This window comes from Anas acuta, chromosome W (genome assembly GCF_963932015.1).
Source record: "Anas acuta chromosome W, bAnaAcu1.1, whole genome shotgun sequence".
Lineage (NCBI taxonomy): Eukaryota > Metazoa > Chordata > Aves > Anseriformes > Anatidae > Anas > Anas acuta.
This window is the reverse complement of record NC_089016.1, coordinates 20,676,835-20,700,144: the sequence shown is the minus strand read 5'-3', so window position 1 is coordinate 20,700,144 and position 23,310 is coordinate 20,676,835. Positions and strand designations below refer to the sequence as shown.

Genomic DNA, 23,310 nt, shown 5'->3' with positions numbered 1-23,310 from the left:
CAAGCCTCTCTCCATCATATATGAAAAATCATGGCAGTCAGGAGAAGTCCCTGGTGATTGGAAAAAGGGAAACATTGCTCCCATTTTTTAAAAGGGTAGAAAGGAGGACCTGGGGACCAGTGAGCCTCACCTCTGTGCCTGGGAACATCATGGAAAAGATCCTCCTGGAGGCAATGTGAATGCACATGAAGGACAAAGATATGATCCAGGACACCAACATGGCGTTACCAAGGGCAAATCATGCCTGATCAATCTGGCGGCCTTCTATGATGGAATGACTGCATCAGTTGACAAGGGAAGACTGACCAATGTCATCTACTTGGACTTCTGTAAGGCTTTTGACACGGTCAAACACGACATCCTAATCTCTAAATTGGAAAGATATGGCTTTGGAATGGCCACACCCAGGGAGTGGTGGTCAAGGGCTCTATGTCCAAAAGAAGGACTGTGATGAGCAGTGTCCCTCAGGGGTCTGTCTTGGGACCAGTGCTTTTCAATATCATCAGTGACATAGACAATAGGACTGAGTGCACCCTCAGCAAGTTTGTAAGTGACACTAAGCTGAGTGGTACAGTTAATACCAAAGAAGGAAGAGTTGCCACTCAAAGGGACCTGGACAGAGTAGAGAAGTGGGCCCATGTGAACCGAATGAGGTTCAACAAGTCCAAGTGCAGGGTGCTACACCTGGGTTGGGGCAATCCCAGAAAAGGGTACAGACTGGGTGAAGAACTCATTGAAAGCAGCCCTGCAGAGAAGGACTTGGGGGTTCTGGTGGACAAAAAGGTCGACATGAGCCAGCAGTGTGAACTTGCAGCCCAGAAGGCGAAGTGCATCCTGGGCTCCATTACAAGAAAAGTGGCTAGCAAGGAGAGAGAGGTGATTGTCCCCCTCTACTCTGCCCTTGTGAAGCCCCACGTGGAGTACTGCATCCAGGTTTGGGGCCCCCAGAACAAGAAAGATGTGGACCTCTTCGAGTGAGTCCAGAGGAGAGGCACAAAGATTACAGAATCATAGAATCACAGAATTGTCTAGGTTGGAAGAGACCTCAAGATCATTGAGTCCAACCTCTGACCTAACACTAACAAGTCCTCCACTAAACCATATCACTAAGTTCAACATCTAAACATCTTTTGAAGACCTCCAGGGATGGTGACTATACCACTTCCCTGGGCAGCCCATTCCAATGCCTAACAACCCTCTCAGTAAAGAAGTTCTTCCTAATATCCAACCTAAAACTCCCGTGGCGCAACTTTAGCCCATTCCCCCTCATCCTCTCACCAGGCATGTGGGAGAATAGGCCTGGCTCTATCCTCATGACACTCACCCTTTACATATTTATAAACATTAATAAGGTCACCCCTCAGTCTCCTCCAAGCTAAAGAGACCCAGCTCCCTCAGCCTTTCCTTGTAAGGGAGATGTTCCACTCCCTTAATCATCCTTGTTGCTCTGAGCTGGACTCTCTCAAGGAGTTCCCTGTCCTTCTTGAACTGAGGGGCCCAGAACTGGACGCAATATTCCAGATGCGGTCTCACTAGGGCAGAGTAGAGGGGGAGGAGAACCTCCCCTGACCTACTAATACACACCTCTTCTGATACACCCCGGGATGCCATTGGCCTTCTTGGCCACAAGGGCACAGTGCTGGCTCATGGTCATCCGGCTGTCCACCAGGACCCCCAGGTCGCTCTCCCCTTCACTGCTTTCCAGCAGGGCAGTCCCCAACTTATACCGGTGCCTGGAGTTGTTCTTGCCCAGATGCAGGACTCTACACTTGCCCTTATTATATTTCATTGTTTCTCCCCGCCCAATTCTCCAACCTGTTGAGGTCCCGCTGGATGGCAGCACAGCCTTTCGGCATGTCAGCGACTCCTCCCACTTTATTGTCATCAGCAAACTTGCTGATGGCACACTCCATTCCCTCATCCAAGTCACTGATGAATATATTAAACAACACTGATCCCAGTACCGACCCTTGAGGGACTCCACTAGATACAGGCCTCCAACTCGACTGTCCCATTAACCACAACTCTCTGGCTTCTTTCCTTCAGCTAGTTCACAGTCCACCTCACTACCCGATCTTCCAGACCGCACTTCCTCAGTTTAGCTGCGAGGATGTTGTGGGAGACGGTGTCAAAGGCTTTACTGAAATCAAGATAGACCACATCCACCGCCTTTCCATCATCTATCCACCCAGTTATATCCTCATAAAAGGCTATCAGGTTGGTCAAGTATGACTTCCCCTTGGTGAAGCCATGTTGACTGCCCCTAATGACCCTTTTATCTTTGATATGACTGGAGACAATGCCAAGGATAAATTGCTTCATCACCTTAGCAGGGATGGAGGAGAGGCTGACCGGTCTATAGTTACCTGGGTCCTCTTTCTTGCCCTTTCTGAAAACCAGAGTGACCGGAGGCCTCCAGTCCTCAGGCACCTCTCCCGATGCCCATGACTTACCAAAGATGATAGAGAGTAGCCTAGAAATGACTTCACAGAATCACAGAATCACAGAATTGTCTAGGTTGGAAGAGACCTCAAGATCATCGAGTCCAACCTCTGAACTAACACTAACAAATCCTCCACTAAACCATATCGCTAAGTTCAACATCTAAGTGTCTTTTAAAGACCTCCAGGGATGGTGACTCCACCACTTCCCTGGGCAGCCCATTCCAATGCCTAACAACCCTCTCAGTAAAGAAGTTCTTCCTAATATCCAACCTAAAACACCCCTGGCGCAACTTTAGCCCGTTCCCCCTTGTCTTGTCACCAGGCACATGGGAGAATAGACCAACCCCCACCTCACTACAGCCTCCTTTAATGTACTTATAAAGAGCAATAAGGTTGCCCCTGAGCCTTCTCTTCTCCAGGCCGAACAAACCCAGTTCCCTCAGCCACTTTTGTAAGACTTGTTCTTCAGACCTCTCACCAGCTTTGTTGCCCTTCTCTGGACTCTTTCGAGCACCTCGATGTCCTTCTTGTAGCGAGGGGCCCAAAAGTGAACACAGTACTCGAGGTGAGGCCTCGCCAGAGCCGAGTACAGGGGGAGAATCACTTCCCTAGACCAGCTGGCCACACTGCTTCTTATGCAAGCCAGGATGCCGTTGGCCTTCTTGGCCACCTGAGCACACTGCTGGCTCATATTCAGCCAAATATCAACCAATACTCCCAGGTCCTTCTCTGCCAGGCAGCTCAAGGTAGACCACATCCACAGCCTTTCCCTCATCCACCAAGCGCGTCACTTTGTCACAGAAGGAGATCAGGTTCGTCAAGCAGGACCTGCCTTTCATAAACCCATGCTGACTGGGCCTGATCACCTAGTTGCCCTGTAAGTGCCATGTGACAACACTCAAGATAATCTGCTCCATGAGCTTCCCTGGCACTGAGGTCAAACTGACAGGCCTATAGTTCCCCGGGTCTGCCCTCCGGCCCTTCTTGTAGATGGGCGTCACGTTTGCTAGCCGCCAGTCAACTGGGACCTCCCCCGACAGCCAGGACTGTTGATAAATGATAGAAAGCAGCTTGGACAGCTCCTCCGCCATTTCTCTCAGCATCCTCGGGTGGATCCCATCTGGCCCCATCGACTTGCGCGCATCCAAGTGCTGTAGCAGGTTGCCAACCATTTTCTCATGGATAGTGAGGGCCACATTCTGCTCCCCATCCCCTTCCACCAGCTCAGGGTACTGGGTATCAGGAGAACAACTGGTTTTGCTGCTAAAGACTGAGGCAAAGAAGGCATTAAGCACCTCCACCTTTTCCTCATCTTTTGACACTAGGTTTCCCCCTGCATCCAGTAAAGGATGGAGATTCTCCTTAGTCCTCCATTTTGCGTTGATGCATTTGTAAAAACATTTTTTCTTGTCTTTAACGGCAGTAGCCAGATTGAGCTCCAGATGAGCTTTGGCCTTTCTAATTTTGTCCCTGCACTGCCTCGCAGGATCCTTATAGTCCTCCCAAGTGGTCCACCCTCTTTTCAAAAGATTATAAACCCTCTTTTTTCTCCTAAGCTCAAGCCACAATTCTCTGTTCAGCCAGGCCGGTCTTCTTCCCCGCCGGCTCATCTTTGGGCACGTGGGGACAGACCGCTCCTGCGCCATTAAGATTTCCCTCTTGAAGAGCGCCCAGCCTTCCTGGACTCCTCTGTCCTTCAGAACCGCCTCCCAAGGGACTCTGCCAACCAGTGTCCTGAACAGTTCAAAGTCGGCCCTCCGGAAGTCCAATATAGCGGTTTTACTGGTCCCCTTCCTGGCTTCGCCAAGAATGGAGAACTCTACCATTTCATGGTCACTCTGCCCAAGACAGCTTCCAACCACCACATCTCCGACCAATCCTTCTCTGTTTGTGAAGAGAAGGTCTTGCAGGGCACCTCCCCTGGTAGGCTCACTAACCAGCTGCGTCAGGATGCTATCTTCCATGCCCTCCAGAAACCTCGTGGACTGCTTTCTCTGGGCTGTGTTGTGCTTCCAGGATATATCTGGGAAGTTGAAGTCCCCCACAAGAACAAGCGCTGACAATTTCGCAACTTCTGCCAGCTGCCTGTAGAACTCCTCATCCGTCTCCTCATCCTGGTTTGTCGCTCTGTAACAGACCCCCACCAGTATGCTTGCCTTGTTGGCCTTCCCACTGATCCTAACCCACAGGGAGTCAACCTTATCATTCCCAGCCTCAAGTTCCACAACATCAAAACTCTCTCTGATATAGAGAGCCACACCACCACCCCTTCCATGCTGCCTGTCCCTTCTGAAGAGCCTATAGCCAGACATTGCAGCACTCCAGTCATGAGAGTGGTCACCCCAGTACCTGTCCTTCAGACCGCGCAGGGAGTTGCTCCACAAGTCTATCAACCGCTCACACTCCCTGATACCCCTAAACCTCTTGACCTCCTCCTTGAGTTCTGCCACGAGGCGAACCAGGTCGTCCACCTGCTCGTGCCTTACGTACACAGTGTCTTTGCCCCCCGCAGGTGGTAGCAACAGGCTCAGGCACTCCCTGCCTCCAGAGACGTGAACTGCCGCATTTTTGAGCGGGCAGTCAGTCTGGGTGTGTACAGACTTCCTAGAGAGAGCACTGTGCCTGGTGGAGACCACTGCAGCTGAGCTAGTGGTAGACCGCTGTTAGAGGAGGTGTTCATATGGGTGGGGGGGAACGCTCTGCCTTGCCTGCTTGCCCTGTCTGAGCTAACTGCCACGCCACTCCCTTCTGACGCGCCATGCCCTGTTTACCTGTCCTGGTCGCCGCGCTCCTGGTTGCTCACGCTCCTTAGGGGCAGCTTTTGAACGGCTGGGGAGGGGGCGCTGCTGGCTCTGCCTACACCTCGTTCTCCTCCCTCGTGAGGACTGCCAGGTCCTGGCATCTCCCTCGAGTGGGCTTGATGCTGGTAACGCTATAGTTGTTACCCCTTGTCTCCGTGCCATAAGCCCCTAAACCCTGCCTAGCAGTGTCATCTTAATCACAGGTGTTATTTGTATTTCTGTACTCACATGGCCCTTTCCAAGTTCCTGTAGCAGGATCTCGGTAATTCATCCTTATTTGTGGTAACACATTTGGTGCTGGTCTATTTATTGTTTGAAAATGAATACTCGCAGGAGGGTCTTCTCGGTCACCAGTCAAACATAAGTGATTCAAGACAACCAATGCCTCGGACAATCGCTCATCGATGTTCTTGATCTCTTTTAATCTCACTAATTGTTCCTTTAAAACCTGGAGTGATCGTTCAACCATCACTTGGCCCGTGGGAGAATATGGAACACCTGTTTTAGGCTGAATCTGTAGGAAAATCCATTCCAGAACTCGAAAATACTTCCCTATCATTCCACCCTTGCCATCACCTGTGTCATTTATACTACTCCTATTACCCGTGCTGTTAGTGTCAGTGGCATCCTCCTGGTACCATTTCTGTCTTTGTTGCCCCTTACTCTCCCCCTTTTCTTTTTGCCACTGACCAATCACTGCAAATGAAAAAGACACATGATTGCTAATTAGGAAAGAGAGTGCAACGTCTGCTATACATCTGCAAGCAGTGCCGGCTGCAACCTTAGAAGCTATTTGTGAAAGAGACTGCCGGTGGTCATTTGTTAGTGTAATCTGCTGCTCTGCACTTCTGCCCCGCAATGAAGGTAGTAATATTGCTAAGTTGTTATTAGTAATCCCTACAATGTGGCAACCCCACTGAATATTATCCAGGAACATTTGTACATCTGTCAAAGTATGTAACACCATAGTTATATCACCTTTCTGTGGACGAATAGTAGAGTCTGATATTTTCCATCCCAAATATAGCCATGGCTGTTTCTGTTGAACCTTCTCTGGGGCTATCTTCAACCCTTTTGCTTCCAATGTATCCCAAATAAACTTTAAATCTGAATCCTGGAAGCATTCTGGCCAACCAAACCAAATGTTATCCATATAATGGTAAATAATTACGTCACACCACGCTGTCTGAAGTGGTTGTAGTGCCCAGGCCACATATAATTGCCATAATGTAGGGGAATTCCTCATCCCCTGCGGAAGCACTAGCCATTCATAGCACTTTGCCAGGGCCTGTTTGTTAATGAAGGGTACCGTAAAAGCAATTCTTTGACAGTCCTGCACCACCACATCTGGTTGCCTGGACTGACTCATAAATTTAGCATATGGTTCCCCAGAGGCCTGTTCTACAGATGCGAATGGAGGTGCTTTCTTTTCCCCTGGGAGACTAAGAAGAGCCCTCAGTGTGAGCTGTGCAGCTGTTTGGTGAATAATCACAAGGAACTGCAACTGAATCTGGGTATTGAGATAAGGACCCATTCCCTTTAACATCTCTGCAGTAATCCCATACAGAGGGTCCCCCGGTTGATGCAGTTGACCCGCTTCCCCCTGTGGTGACTGCAACCATTCCCTTTCAAACAATAACAATGGGGAAGGAGTTAACAATAAACACGCCAAGTTTCGACAGTCAAGTGGACACATTGGTTTTGCCTGAAAAATCCATTGAATTATCTGTCGAGCTGCCTGGGATTGTAATCCATAGTCCAAAACCATTTTTCGAGCTTGTTGTAGAAACTTGCAGTCATGTGGCTGCCACAACCTGGTTCCTTGCACAGGGTCGATAATAATAGGGCAGGCCAAGGATGTAGCATGCCTATGCCCCTCTATGAAAGCATCACGTATGACATCGGAGCACCTGTCCCTCCTTGGACAGATGGAACCTGCTGTAACAGCTTACGTTGACACAGCCAGGGGTGGCCCAGCAGTCCGGAGGGTGCCCTCAAGCATGCTCATTATTTCTCCTGAGGAAGTGGAATACAGTTGGTGGGAACGGAACCTGGCACTCAGATCATCAGAGGAGCCGGATCCGTCCAAAGACACTTGTTGCAAGGTGCTCACAGTGCAATGGTTTCCCTCTAATGAAGACCGGAAAATCAAAGCCTCAAGGATTTTTGTGGGCTCAGCTGGAGGGTCCAGAGACACAGGATCAGAACACCCTAACCTGTGTTCAGAGCTTATGGTTGAAAATATGTCTTTTTCTGCAGAGACATTCCAGCTTGATGGGTCAGACATGAGCTTCAGTGTGTTCTGAGAAAGCAGAGATTTGTCCTCTCCATCCTCAGTGAAGGTGTCATTGACAAGGACGATGCTTGTTGTAGAGAAGACACGTTTGGTAGGTCTTGTTTGACATTGCTGCCTGAAACCAGGTGCAAGAAGCATAGATTTCTGGTCTATCTTCTCAGGTAAAGAAGTCTGTGTTGCTCTGGACTTCAGAGAATTACAGCTCCAAAGAGATTTAGAGGGAGAAATGCTGGTCATACCTTGCAATGTATCCTGAAAGGCTTTAATTTGCTCCGTCAGCCTCTGATTACAGTTTTTCAGGTGGTAGTTTTCTAGCTCAAGCTCTCTCAGCTTAAATGTTACCCACTCTTTGATCTTGGCAGCTTCCTCTTGAACAATTTTGACTTGCTCAATCCTCAGCTGTTTCTGTTTTGCTAGCTGAGTCTGCAGCCTGTTAATCAGGTCTTGTTTTCTTTGTATTGTACCCATCAGCTCCTTCAGTGAAGGTCGATTTTCGCAAGCTGCTGCTGCACCTCTCATTGGCAAAGCATCCTGAGTGGATTTATTGCTGCCTGGCAGTGGCACAGATGCTGGCAGCACAGCTTTATAAAGATTTTCCGGCGCAGGGGGTGGGGAGGGCAGCCCCCACTCCCCATCAGCAGTCTGTTATTTCTGCTGCTGATTGATTTATTGGAGAGGTCATACCCCGAACCGGGGTGGGTGCAGGAACCGATGATAAAGATCATGTCAGCTGCATTCCTGAGGTCTCAGGTTTCATACTCGGCAGTCTGTCAGTCCCAGACAGTACTGAGAAAGCTTGCGCCGCTGCATAGCCGGCTGCCGTTTGGTTTTTATACCGCACAGCACGTTAAGCACTGCAAGCCAGGTCGTACATAGATCTTTATCGAACTTTCCACTTGCGATGGTTGTATCCCTTAAATGATCTCCTACGAGCCGCCACTCATCTGGGCTAAAAATTAGAAGGATTTCCTTTAGAAAACCCTTCTTCTGGGCCCAGTGTACCAAGGATTTGATCTTTTTTGCATTGCAAGATACGCCTCTCTTAGAGAGAATGCAAGAGAGAAGCTGCACAGCTGCTTCCTCCATGGTTACGTCAGACGGGCTGCAGGGTCGTGATCTCCGCCCCTCTGCTATGTGCCAACTCACCACACGGTGGCGGTCGTCTGCCGTTGTTCACTGACGCCTCTGGTCTCCCGTAGCAACTCGTTCCCGGATGTACTGCGTCTCACCGCAATTACGGCACTCTCCCGCGTCTCACCGGGATTACTTTGTTCTCGCGTCTCACCGCAATCCGTATCAATCAATTAATCTCCGCGTCTCACTGCGATCTTTATCAATCAATCAATCTATCTATCTCTGCGTCTCACCGCGATCTTTATCAGTCAATCAATCTCCATGTCTCACCACAATCTCTATCAATCAATCGCCGCGTCTTACCGCGATTCCTTTGTTCCCGCGTCTCACCGTGATCATCTGTGTCCGGGTTGGTGCTTGGAGTTTCTCAGCCTCTCTCAGGTGTTTCGGCTTCTGTCAGGTCTCTCCGTGTCTCTCAGGGCTGTCTATTTCTCTGAAGCGTCTCTCAGGGCTCTCCGTGTCTCTGAAATCTCTCAGCTGCTCTCAGCGTCTCTCATGTCTCTCAGCGTGTCCGGGTCTCAGCCAGTTCAGGCCTCAGCCTGTTCGGACGCCATATGTTGAAAGAAGAATGGCCGAAAACACGACAGACACCAGCATGGTCAGAGCATGCTCTATTTATTACTCGAATAGCCTGAGTTTTATAGTGAACTTAACAGAGGCGGATAGTGTCTCACACAAGATTATTAGTCAAAAGCACTCAGACAAACAACTACAAGAAAACAACCCCACCTGCAAGAAAACAACCCCCTTGTGATTAGCAGTCACGTAGATTTTGTCCTTGAAGTCAGCAGCTGGCAACAATATTTTTCTAAATTCCTCAATTGGGTGATGTGGGAACAATGTCATGGGAAGTTTTCATAGTTGTCCTGGTAGCTTGGTTTGCTCAGCTGCAGCAAGCCATGGGATCTTTGCTGTTTCAAAAATCCCTCAACAATTAACCACCTCCGCCTTTTCCTCATCTTTTGTAACCAAGTTCCCCCCCGCATCCAGTAAAGGATGGAGATTTTCCTTAGTCCTTCGTTTTGCATTGATGTATTTGTAAAAACATTTTTTCTTGTCTTTAACGGCAGTAGACAGATTGAGCTCCAGATGAGCTTTGGCCTTTCTAATTTTGTCCCTGCACTGCCTCGCAGGATCCTTATAGTCCTCCCGATTGGCCCACCCTCTTTTACAAAGATTATAAACCCTCTTTTTTCTCCTAAGCTCAAGCCACAGTTCTCTGTTCAGCCAGGCCGGTCTTCTTCCCCGCCGGCTCGTCTTTGGGCACGTGGGGACAGACCGCTCCTGCGCCATTAAGATTTCCCTCTTGAAGAGCGCCCAGCCTTCCTGGACTCCTCTGTCCTTCAGAACCGCCTCCCAAGGGACTCTGCCAACCAGTGTCCTGAACAGTTCAAAGTCGGCCCTCCGGAAGTCCAATATAGCGGTTTTACTGGTCCCCTTCCTGGCTTCGCCAAGAATGGAGAACTCTACCATTTCATGGTCACTCTGCCCAAGACAGCTTCCAACCACCACATCTCCGACCAATCCTTCTCTGTTTGTGAAGAGAAAGTCTTGCAGGGCACCTCCCCTGGTAGGCTCACTAACCAGCTGCGTCAGGATGCTATCTTCCATGCCCTCCAGAAACCTCGTGGACTGCTTTCTCTGGGCTGTGTTGTGCTTCCAGGATATATCTGGGAAGTTGAAGTCCCCCACAAGAACAAGCTGCCTGTCCCTTCTGAAGAGCCTATAGCCAGACACTGCAGCACTCCAGTCATGAGAGTGGTCCCACCACGTTTCCGTGATGGCAACCAAGTCATAGCCTGCCTGCCGCACGATGGCTTCCAGCTCCTCCTGTTTGTTACCCATGCTGCGTGCATTAGTGTTGATGCACTTCAGTTGGGCCATTGCCTTCTCCCCCATCCTTGCCATTGCTCCCCCTGGCACACAGCTCTAACAAGCCTTGTTTCAGCCCCATCCCCCTTCATACCTAGTTTAAAGCCCTCTCAATGATCCCCGCCAGCTCCTGGGCTAGGATCTGTGTTCCCCGTAGAGATAGGGACCCGTCTGTGTCCATCAGGCTGGGTGCCGAGTAAAGCATCCCATTTTCAAAAAAACCCACAAAATTTCTGTGTTGGCACCAGCCACGTGTTTATCAGGTGAGTTTTCCATGTCCTCTCTGTACCCCTCCCTGCCACCATAGGGATAGACGAAAACACCACCTGTACTCCTGCTCTATCCACTAACCGTCCCAGTCCCCTTAAGTCCCGTTTGATGGTCTTCAGGCTTCTTTCTTCAATGTCATCACTGCCAGCCTGGACTATTAAAAGAGGATAATAGTCAGAGGGGCGAACCAGGTTGGGAAGCTTTCTGGCAATGTCCCTGACCTTGGCCCCAGGGAGGCAGCAGACTTCCCTATGGGTAGGGTCAGGCTGACAAATAGGGCCCTCTGTTCTCCTGAGGAGGGAGTCGCCCACAACAATCACCCTTCTTTCTTTCTTGGTGGAGGTAGTCCTGAGGCGTGGAGTCGACTTCCTCGCCCTATGCATCCTCCTGGGTAGACTTTCTACCTCTTCCTCAGCTACTGGTCTCTCAAGCTCCAGGGCCTCAAACCTGTTGTGTAAGGGCACCTGGGAAGGTGGGGCTGGTAGCGGGGGGGGCATTGTCTGTGATGTTGAGCTGTCTCCATTCCTCCTCAACTCCTAGGTCCCCTCCCTCTGCCTGACAGCGACAGGGGAGGGGGTCCACCCCCATTTGGGGTGTCAAATGATTAAGGGGCTGGAGTACCTCTCCTGCAAAGAAAGGGTGAGAGAGTCTGTTCAGCGTACATAAAAGAAGGCTCTGGGGAGACCTCATCGTGGTCTTTCAGTACTTAAAGGATTCTTATAAAAAAGATGGAGAAGGACTCTATACTTGTGTAGATAGTGAGAGGACAAAGGGGAATGGCTTTACATGAAAAGAGATTTACATTAGACATTAGGAAGAAATTCTTCACTGTGAGGGTAGTGAGTCACTGGAACAGATTGTCAAGAGATGTTGTGCATGTCCCATCTCTGGAGGTCTTCAAAGCCAAGATGGATGGGGCCTTGGCCAACCTGATCTAGTGGGAGGTGTCCCTGCATATGGCAGGGGGGTTGGAACTACATGGTCTTTAAGGTCCCTTCCAACGTAAGCCATTCTATGATTCTATGAAAAAATAATAAGCAATGTTGAGACAGACAGATACCTGATTTTTCTTACCATTTCCTTACTACCTCTGATTCTCTTAGAAACTCTTCTCTCTACTTTTTCTTGCACCTGGACTTCGTCCAGGTCATTGATGAATAAATTGAACAGAACTGGATCCAGTACTGACCCCTGTGGTGGTTTTACCGTGCTAGGCAGCTAAACACCACAACCACTCTCTCACTCCCCCTCCCTAGATGAGGAGGGGAAGAAGTAAAGTAAAGAACAACTCACAGGTTGAGATAAGGATAATTTAATTAAAGGAAAAAAATTATTAAGGGAAGATTATTATTAACAAAACAATTTAACTAAAGGGAAAAAAAAGGGAAAGGGGAAAAGGGAAAACAAACAAACAAAGGCTATGTGGAAGTACAGAGGAAAGAAATTACTCTCTACTTCCCACAAATGAGCGATGATTGACCACGTCCTTGAAGCAGGGCCTCAATGCACGTAGCCAGTGTTCGGGAGGAGGACTGACGTTTTCACAAGAGCCCACCCCTCCCCTCTTATTCCTTTTTCCAGCTTTTATTGCTGAGTGTGACATCATATGGCATGGAATATCCCTTTGGTTGGTTTAGGTCAGCTGCCCTGGTGATGTTTCTCTTCTCACTTTTTTGCCCACCCCCTAGGAGGGTTAGAGAGAGTCCTGATGTTGTGCCAGCATTGCTCAGCAGTAGACACAACACTGGTGTGATACCACTGCTGTTCTAGCCACAAGTGTGACAAGCACAGCACTGTATGGGCTGCTGCAGGGAAAGTTAACATCCCAGCCAGACTCAGTACAACCCCTGGGGGACACTGCTGGCTACAAGCCTCCAACTAGATTCCTCACCACTAAGCACAACCTTCTGAGCTCTGCCATCCAGCCAATTGTAAATCCACCTCACCGTCCAGTCATCCACACTTCCTAAGCTGGTCTATGAGGATGTTACGGGAGACAGTGTCAAATGCCTTGCTGAAGTCAAGGTAGACTGCATCCACAGGACAGAGTGAGAAGTTTAAAAGTCCTTGGCTTGATGTAAGCACTCCTCTGCAACAATTAAAACATCGGCGTGATATCAGCACTCTTCTCATCCTAAGCCAAAACATAGCATTCTACCAGCTACTAGGAAGAAAATTAACTCTGTCCTAAATGAAACCAGGACAGTTGTAAATATTGCAGGCAGCATATTAGATTTTCAGTTTATCGGTAACACTTTTTTTTCAAAACAACTGGATTAGTTCTTATATACTTAATGAAAATATGGTTATTAGAATTGGAGACTGTTTCCCAATAATTGTCTCTTGTTTTCTTAGCCTCTTTCAGGAAATGTGAAAATACCTGATGTACCCAGTACTCAGACAGCAATAATGAAACCAGCGGAAGAACCACCTGCTTATGCACAAATTGCAAAGGTTTGTGTATAACTTTCAGGCACTATAATGCTTTTAATTGTAATTACACACTTCTTGAATAGTCTTTTATAAATAAGTGTTGCTTTCCTAATGATTTATGAAAATTAATATTGCCTTTTAGAAATCACTTATTTCATGAATTTATGCAACAGTAGGTCGGTCTTCATCCATAAATGGAGATGCTTAATTATAGAAAATAGACTTGGAATATTTATCTTGTGTTTGTATTTTTTATCAATATCTAACAATGCTTGTTTTGTTCAGGAGCATGCTTTGGCCCAGGCAGAACTGTTAAAGCGTCAAGAAGAACTGGAAAGAAAAGCAGCTGAACTAGATCGCAGAGAAAGGGAAATGCAGGGTCTCAATCAGCAGAGGGGTATGCATGAAAAAAGTACTTTTTAAAACTGCAGAAATTTCACATTTTCTCAGAAACTATTTTAGTTTTACAGTGACATTGTAAAGCAGATCAAAGAGGGTTTTTTATAATCTCTTCAGGAAGAGAAAAATGTATCTCCTTTAGAACAGTGCATAAAGTGAATAAAAACTGTCCTGTACAAATTTTCACAGCAAAAATATTTAAATGTGGCATTATTACATATTGTACTCTACTATCAGCTAATTTTATTCTGGGTTAATATCCAAGTAATACTATTGAATTGAAATGGAGCATTTTGGGAAGAATTAAATGTAACTTCATAAATAACATCTCTGATTTATCTGCTGTCAGTATTGCTGCAGAAGAACTTTCCTGTTCTGAAATATTGGAACATACAGAGGTACAATTCCAGATTGCATAACTGTTTAGTGATTCAAAAACCTCATGGAATTTTCTACCAGTCATATGGTAGGGGATTTGGGAGTGAGGAATTGGTATTCTTCTAAGGAAAAGAATCATGGTCCCTTCATTAAACCATTTTTATTTTTCTCTGTATTATTTTTTTCCAGTCTCTTTATTAAATCTCTGTACCTATTCTCCAAGATTATGCTTTTCTGGTGATTTTTTTCATTTCCTTCTCCATATATCGCCCTTCACCTAATTTCACTAATTTATATTGATGGTCTGGATTGATGACTTGTCTCTTCCAGGCTTTACTGACAGTTTAATTACTTTCATCTGTATCTTAGGGACTATAACTCTGATACCCAATACATGTTTCAGAATATTTTTAAATGGTATTTGCTCTGTTATTAAGTTTCAGTTGTTCACATCAAAGGACTTGAAGAGTGCATGAAGAATCTAAAGGATTCTTTAGGAAGGCTGAACAGAGAAGAGAGAGCTCTTAAAGCTTTAAAGAGGGTGTTAGGTTTTTACCAAATAACTGTGTAAAAGATGCTGCAAATCAGGAATTGTATGTTGTGACTGAGGAGAACAACATTTTTTTCCTTTTGATTTTTTTTTCTTTTGCACAGTCATTTAAACTCCTTTCAAAACACTGTAGAAGCATATTGATCACAGGGCAAGGTCTTTTGCAATAATACTCTAGTTATTTGCATTCAAGTTATGATGCTGGCTGCACACCTAGGACACTGTCATTGTATGCAACTGACCACACTGGAAAGATCTCAAAGCTTGTGGGTCTTCTCAGCTCAATGCCTTTGGTTCTCTCTGTTCAGGTCCCGTGCAGTAGTGCACTTGAGCTGATTAAAGTGTGCTGCTTCCTATTTCAGCTAGTTCATTTAGGCATGTCTGAAAAATACTAAGACTGTCTTTCAGTTTTAGTTGAAAATTTTGAAACCTGTTCCACCAAGGTAGAAAAGCACATCAAATACTACTCTCAAATAATAACCTGAATTACTATATCTGAATTTTTCTGTGACTATCTTGAAACTTGCAACCCTGAGAAAAATAACTGTATACCGTAGAACAAAGATCTGAATTGTTATCAGATATTTTTCATATAAGAAAATGAAAAGTACTTTTTAATATGAATGGGCATATCACTTGATTACCTTTTGTATGCTCCCTCTAAACCCCCAGCTCTGAAAGAACTGGTAAAAATGTTCAGTTGAAGAGGCATAAAACTCAACAAATACTCAGTGTTTTGGACCTGTTTGGTCAGAACTGTCAGCTTCATTTTGTCTGGGTAAAGAAATAATTAAATAATGCAAGTATGTAAGGTTTGCAAGTTTTCTTAACAGGTGAACTGCTAGTAAAGCTATGTTTGAAGATAGAAATTGCAAGCACTTATCAGAATTTCAAATAATTTTGCCTTTATGTTAGTCTCTAGTCAGCTCCACTTTTGCAATATGGTGGTAAACATATCTATTGCATCCAGCATTTTAAATGCTATGATATAGGTTTGTTGTAGTTATCTCATCTGAATCTCTGAATCTGTACTTGATATGGCTTGCATTCATCAGAATGTATACTCTAGCTTGTGAGTAGATCAGCATACAGGAAATCTTTGGTGTCTAATACTCTTCTGTCTTTTGTTGTGTTCTCACTCTGTCCCACAATTTATACCAAAATATATTGATGCTGTAGAGCATCTTCTCGTATTGTAGTTGAGACCATTTTAATAATTACCTTTCTTTAGGCTTACAGGCTTTTAAGCAAAGCTTTGACTGTAAACTATATTGGGAACTAGTTCAAAGAGTTAGAGATATCCAGGTGTTACAAATATCAGGATTCTGAGGATGGAGAATGCCTTGAAATCCCCAGTTTTTGTGTTCCACAAAGTGAGAATATGAGTATGGTGGGAAATGTGTATTTAAAAGTCAAGGAACTCTGAGAAATTGATTTTCTGCTCAAATCTCACTGTTTTGTCAAACTCTTTTCTTATTACTTTATAGGAACCATCAGATGCCTGCTTAGTCTTTTATATAGATAAAATATTGTACTTTCCTTGATCTGTCTGCATTTCATCATATTTTATTTCTGAAGTTTGTGTGAGTATTGCTGATAAAACTCTTGGGTTTTGGTAGCCCAAGTTATCCATATGCTTGTGAAACTTATGTACATAAAACAATTTGAACAAGCCCAGATGCATATATCTTTCTAGTATACAGATGTTAAAACTGTATTATAAAGCTGGTGGGGTTTTGTTTGTTGCTGTTTTTTTATATGATTTGCAGGTAGAAAAAATAACTGGCCACCTCTTCCTGAGAATTTTCCAGTGGGTCCATGTTTCTACCAGGACTTTTCTGTAGACATTCCTGTAGAATTCCAGAAGACAGTAAAGATTATGTACTATTTGTGGATGTGTAAGTACTTTTTTAAAGAAAAAGCAAAGTGCCTATTCAAACGATTATGTACTATTTGTGGATGTGTAAGTACTTTTTTAAAGAAAAAGCAAAGTGCCTATTCAAACTTGAAACATGCCTGATAATTTGGCTTTTGCAACATCTGCAATGAAATATTTTAAAATACGGAAGTTAAATGTTAAAGTGAAATCTTTTTGTTAGCTTCAGTTTTCAAAGTACTTTATTATTTCATATAAACTTCCATGAAAAAAAAGGGAAGGATTACCCTAAAGCAGTTTGGTTATAGTATATTGCAGTTTTCTATTTTAAATATCCCTTTTGTTGTAAAATGAGCTTTGACAATTTATTACCTTAGAAATATTTTTTTTTTAACATCAGCTTATATATTAAGAAATATAATTCACTATCAGTGTTAATAGACTTACGAATTTTAAAAGTGTAATATCCATGTGCCTTAATATGCATAGTTTTAGTTTAGTGTAGTTTATAATATAGACTTAATATAATTTTAGTTTGTTAAAAAAATAGCATAAAGGAAATTAGCTGAACAATCAGTCCATGTTGGAACTATCCCTTGTACACCAAGCATGTTCTAAACAGTCTTTGGGAGGTTAGTTTTGCCTTCATTCAGGTGCTGTGTTTTGATTGGAGAAATGCTGGATGAATCAACTGTACAAATTCCATGAGGTTTGTTTCTTCTGTCTTGTCATGTGTGATGAGTGCCTAAGAAGTACTTTCAGACAGAGAAAATTCCAAAGATTTAGGTGCTTTGATGACATTAATATATTTTTAGCATACTAAGGGGATGTGAATTTCAGAACTTTTCTGTATTTTTCTCTAGGTTCCAGATTTAGCAAATGTGCATAATTTTACCTGTTAATCTGGTAATTTTATTGATTGAAACAAGAAAGCGGTGACATAGCATTTCAAAATAAATACAAATTTTGCTCTCATAATAAACTGACAGATTTTCTTCTAGGTAGACTGAGATTTTAACTAAGTCCTCTTGCTTTTTCTTTAGCTTTCATACTCTCTGATTTAGAATTACTCAGGAAGGAAGCGGGCATAATAAAGGAAAAGAAAGACAAAATGTATTTCAGGCTTAAAAAAAAAGGTTGAGTACAGAACTCTGTGCCTTAGGGCTGACTGTTGAATCAATCCTTGTGATTCTTCTTTCCTAGGAATGTATCTACATGATATGGCTTATACTTCATTAGAGTGGCTATGCTTCCTCAGTGGAGGCACTCATTAACACAGCAAACTAACCTGCTTCTGCTTGCTGTTGTACTTCTATTTTATTTCCTCTTCCAAATCTTCCTAGGTCTTGTAAGGCTTAGGGATCTGTGAACATAATCACATTTGGATAAATCTAGTATCAGCTGCTCAGGACTTCGTAAAGTAGGTCAGTTTTCCTGGCCCTTTTTAGCAGCCCTGAGAACTTCGTTTTTTGTGTTGCCTTGGTTAGTAGCAATTTCAATATCTTTATTCTTGGCCTTTATTGTTTCTGAAGAAACTTTAAAAAATCTTTTTCACATCTATATGCACTTTATCTCATGAGAACAGAAGTCTGCTTTTATCTCTATTCCTGTAATTCATCCATCTTTTCTCTTTCTATCAGAGTTCAGAGTTGTCTGATTCCAGAAGCAATGGCTTCCGTCAGTTGCCAGTGGAGCTTTTCTGTATTATCTTTGATGATTCAGTGGCTAGCAGATAGAATGGCAGTTTTCCTAGCTCTGTGAAAGTGGGCACCAATTTTTAGGACTTCATATGCTGTTACTAGTGAAATGTCTCATGTCTCTTTACCTTTATCTGAGAGCAAACTTTTTTTTTCACTCAACAGCCTCTGTTTCCAAGTTGGTTTCCCCAAAGGCTGATAACACATGCAAAATAAGTAGTACTGATTTTCAAAGAATATTTCTTATTTGAAGTTACAAACTGAAGAGATGCTTAATCTGATGAAAAGATTTTGTATCGTTTGGGTTTGTTACTTTGTGTAGTTTGTGAATGTTTACAATGATTCCTGGGAAAAAGTGCGTTCTTTTTCTCATGTATTCTAACGAGGACTTTGGTTTTCCAAGAATACCATCAATAAAATATTACTGAAATGAAATTTATTGCAAATACCTATTTTCAGTCCCAAATGGGACTGTAAAATAATCATCTCAATAATAAAGATGCCAAATAGACAGCAACAGTGCTACTTGTGGTCTTTATTTAGAATTGATTTATAAACATTAATTGATGATAAAGCATATTTAATTAAGACAGGGAATGTATATCTAAGTAGGATTCTTCTATACAAGGAAGTTTACACTAATAAAAATGAGCCTGAATATTCATTAACCTAATATAATTTACCATTTTTTACACTTATTGTAGGATGAATGCCATTTTTATTTCTCTTCTCTTCTCTTCCCTTCCCTTCTCACCTGCTTCCACAGCTAAACTAGGAAATGGCTTTCTTAGATCACTTCATTCTGAGTACTGTATTGGTATAGCTGTTCAAGTTCATTGAAGTTATTCTCATATAGACATCGCATGACACAGAGTTCTACCAAAGCCTTAGGTCATTTCAGCCCTCAGGTGGTCATTAACTTCTAACAATTTGTATCACAGTTGAATGTGAAGAATTTTGTCTAAGGTTAAACAGCTATTTAAGAATACCACCCAGAGATCTGCCCAAAGGCAGGATAGTTATGGGTGGCAAGGTATGTGGGAGTATATGGGCAGGTATCCATCATGGTTGTCAAAGAATCACATAGTCATAGAATCATAGAATGGCTTGGGATGGAAGGGACCTTAAAGATCATCTAGTTCCAACCCCCCTGCCATGGGCAGGGACACCTCCCACTAGATCAGCTCAAAGCCCCATCCAAACTGGCCTTAAACAAAAAACAGGCTCCCCAGGGAAGTGGTCACTGCACCGAGCCTGTCTGAATTTAAGAAGAGATTGGACTGTGCACTTAGTCACATGGTCTGAACTTTTGGGTAGACCTGTGCGGTGTCAAGAGTTGGACTTGATGATCCTTAAGGGTCCCTTCCAACTCAGGATATTCTATGATTCTATGATTCTAAACACTTCCAGGGATGGGCATCCACAACCTCTCTGGGCAACCTGTTCCAGTGCCTCACCACCCTCTGAGTGAAGAGTTTCCTCCTAACCTCTAAGCTAAATCTCCCCCCTTTTAATTTAAAACCATTCCTCCTTGTCCTGTCATTATCTGACTGAGAAAAGAATCACTCTCCACCTTTTTAAAACCCCCTTTAGGTATGGAAAAGCTGCAATGAGGTCTCCTTGGAGCCTTCTCTTCTTCAGGCTGAACATCCCCAGCTCTCTCAGCCTTTCTTCATAGAAATAGGCTTTCTTCATAGAAATTAGGGCTACAGCCCTTTGATCATCTTTGTGGCCCTCCTCTGGACTCACTGTAATATGTCTATGTCCTTCTTGTGCTGGGGGCCCCAGACCTGGATCGCAGAATCACAGAACCACAGAATGTTAGGGATTGGAAGGGATCTTGAAAGATCATCGTTGAACTTATTAATATGGTTTAGTGGAGGACTTGTTAGTGTTAGGTCAGAGGTTGGACTCAATGATCTTGAGGTCTCTTCCAACCTAGACAATTCTGTGATTCTGTGATCATCTAGTCCAATCCCCCTGCTGGTGCAGGAACACCTAAATCATGTCACACAGGAATACATCCAGGCAGGTTTTGAAAGTCTCCAGAGAAGGAGACTCCACAACCCCCCTGGTCAGCCTGTTCCAGTGTTCTACCACCCTCATTTTAATTTTTTTTTCTCATATTTAAGTGGAACCTCCTATGTTCCAGCTTACACCCATTGCCCCTTGTCCTATCATTGGATGTCACCAAGAAGAGACTGGCTCTATCCTCATGACACTCACCCTTTACATATTTATAAACATTAATAAGGTCACCCCTCAGTCTCCTCCAAGCTAAAGAGACCCAGCTCCCTCAGCCTTTCCTTGTAAGGGAGATGTTCCACTCCCTTAATCATCCTTGTTGCTCTGAGCTGGACTCTCTCAAGGAGTTCCCTGTCCTTCTTGAACTGAGGGGCCCAGAACTGGACGCAATATTCCAGATGCGGTCTCACTAGGGCAGAGTAGAGGGGGAGGAGAACCTCCCCTGACCTACTAATACACACCTCTTCTGATACACCCCGGGATGCCATTGGCCTTCTTGGCCACAAGGGCACAGTGCTGGCTCATGGTCATCCGGCTGTCCACCAGGACCCCCAGGTCGCTCTCCCCTTCACTGCTTTCCAGCAGGGCAGTCCCCAACTTATACCGGTGCCTGGAGTTGTTCTTGCCCAGATGCAGGACTCTACACTTGCCCTTATTATATTTCATTAAGTTTCTCCCCGCCCAATTCTCCAACCTGTTGAGGTCCCGCTGGATGGCAGCACAGCCTTTCGGCATGTCAGCGACTCCTCCCACTTTATTGTCATCAGCAAACTTGCTGATGGCACACTCCATTCCCTCATCCAAGTCACTGATGAATATATTAAACAACACTGATCCCAGTACCGACCCTTGAGGGACTCCACTAGATACAGGCCTCCAACTCGACTGTCCCATTTACCACAACTCTCTGGCTTCTTTCCTTCAGCTAGTTCACAGTCCACCTCACTACCCGATCTTCCAGACCGCACTTCCTCAGTTTAGCTGCGAGGATGTTGTGGGAGACGGTGTCAAAGGCTTTACTGAAATCAAGATAGACCACATCCACCGCCTTTCCATCATCTATCCACCCAGTTATATCCTCATAAAAGGCTATCAGGTTGGTCAAGTATGACTTCCCCTTGGTGAAGCCATGTTGACTGCCCCTAATGACCCTTTTATCTTTGATATGACTGGAGACAATGCCAAGGATAAATTGCTTCATCACCTTAGCAGGGATGGAGGAGAGGCTGACCGGTCTATAGTTACCTGGGTCCTCTTTCTTGCCCTTTCTGAAAACCAGAGTGACCGGAGGCCTCCAGTCCTCAGGCACCTCTCCCGATGCCCATGACTTACCAAAGATGATAGAGAGTAGCCTAGAAATGACTTCACAGAATCACAGAATCACAGAATTGTCTAGGTTGGAAGAGACCTCAAGATCATCGAGTCCAACCTCTGAACTAACACTAACAAATCCTCCACTAAACCATATCGCTAAGTTCAACATCTAAGTGTCTTTTAAAGACCTCCAGGGATGGTGACTCCACCACTTCCCTGGGCAGCCCATTCCAATGCCTAACAACCCTCTCAGTAAAGAAGTTCTTCCTAATATCCAACCTAAAACACCCCTGGCGCAACTTTAGCCCGTTCCCCCTTGTCTTGTCACCAGGCACATGGGAGAATAGACCAACCCCCACCTCACTACAGCCTCCTTTAATGTACTTATAAAGAGCAATAAGGTTGCCCCTGAGCCTTCTCTTCTCCAGGCCGAACAAACCCAGTTCCCTCAGCCACTTTTGTAAGACTTGTTCTTCAGACCTCTCACCAGCTTTGTTGCCCTTCTCTGGACTCTTTCGAGCACCTCGATGTCCTTCTTGTAGCGAGGGGCCCAAAAGTGAACACAGTACTCGAGGTGAGGCCTCGCCAGAGCCGAGTACAGGGGGAGAATCACTTCCCTAGACCAGCTGGCCACACTGCTTCTTATGCAAGCCAGGATGCCGTTGGCCTTCTTGGCCACCTGAGCACACTGCTGGCTCATATTCAGCCAAATATCAACCAATACTCCCAGGTCCTTCTCTGCCAGGCAGCTCAAGGTAGACCACATCCACAGCCTTTCCCTCATCCACCAAGCGCGTCACTTTGTCACAGAAGGAGATCAGGTTCGTCAAGCAGGACCTGCCTTTCATAAACCCATGCTGACTGGGCCTGATCACCTAGTTGCCCTGTAAGTGCCATGTGACAACACTCAAGATAATCTGCTCCATGAGCTTCCCTGGCACTGAGGTCAAACTGACAGGCCTATAGTTCCCCGGGTCTGCCCTCCGGCCCTTCTTGTAGATGGGCGTCACGTTTGCTAGCCGCCAGTCAACTGGGACCTCCCCCGACAGCCAGGACTGTTGATAAATGATAGAAAGCAGCTTGGACAGCTCCTCCGCCATTTCTCTCAGCATCCTCGGGTGGATCCCATCTGGCCCCATCGACTTGCGCGCATCCAAGTGCTGTAGCAGGTTGCCAACCATTTTCTCATGGATAGTGAGGGCCACATTCTGCTCCCCATCCCCTTCCACCAGCTCAGGGTACTGGGTATCAGGAGAACAACTGGTTTTGCTGCTAAAGACTGAGGCAAAGAAGGCATTAAGCACCTCCACCTTTTCCTCATCTTTTGACACTAGGTTTCCCCCTGCATCCAGTAAAGGATGGAGATTCTCCTTAGTCCTCCATTTTGCGTTGATGCATTTGTAAAAACATTTTTTCTTGTCTTTAACGGCAGTAGCCAGATTGAGCTCCAGATGAGCTTTGGCCTTTCTAATTTTGTCCCTGCACTGCCTCGCAGGATCCTTATAGTCCTCCCAAGTGGTCCACCCTCTTTTCAAAAGATTATAAACCCTCTTTTTTCTCCTAAGCTCAAGCCACAATTCTCTGTTCAGCCAGGCCGGTCTTCTTCCCCGCCGGCTCATCTTTGGGCACGTGGGGACAGACCGCTCCTGCGCCATTAAGATTTCCCTCTTGAAGAGCGCCCAGCCTTCCTGGACTCCTCTGTCCTTCAGAACCGCCTCCCAAGGGACTCTGCCAACCAGTGTCCTGAACAGTTCAAAGTCGGCCCTCCGGAAGTCCAATATAGCGGTTTTACTGGTCCCCTTCCTGGCTTCGCCAAGAATG

The 23,310-nt window shown here is 45.2% G+C and overlaps 1 protein-coding gene and 1 long non-coding RNA gene across 16 annotated transcripts in view; one reads left to right on the top strand and one right to left on the bottom strand.

Moving 5' to 3' along the window:
* LOC137847029 (secretory carrier-associated membrane protein 1-like) overlaps positions 1-23,310 on the top strand; it is a 128,492-nt gene that overhangs the window by 74,684 nt on the left and 30,498 nt on the right. For 14 of the 15 annotated variants that reach the window (XM_068665291.1, XM_068665290.1, XM_068665286.1 and 11 more), the window contains 3 exons: positions 13,173-13,271; positions 13,536-13,647; positions 16,347-16,475. In XM_068665291.1, coding sequence (XP_068521392.1) covers positions 13,173-13,271; positions 13,536-13,647; positions 16,347-16,475 — 340 coding nt within the window. The remainder of the gene's footprint in view (positions 1-13,172; positions 13,272-13,535; positions 13,648-16,346; positions 16,476-23,310) is intronic. The other variant, XM_068665287.1, reaches the window with a different exon arrangement.
* Positions 1-23,310, bottom strand: part of LOC137847063 (uncharacterized) — an 83,725-nt gene that overhangs the window by 36,259 nt on the left and 24,156 nt on the right. The window lies entirely within an intron of this gene.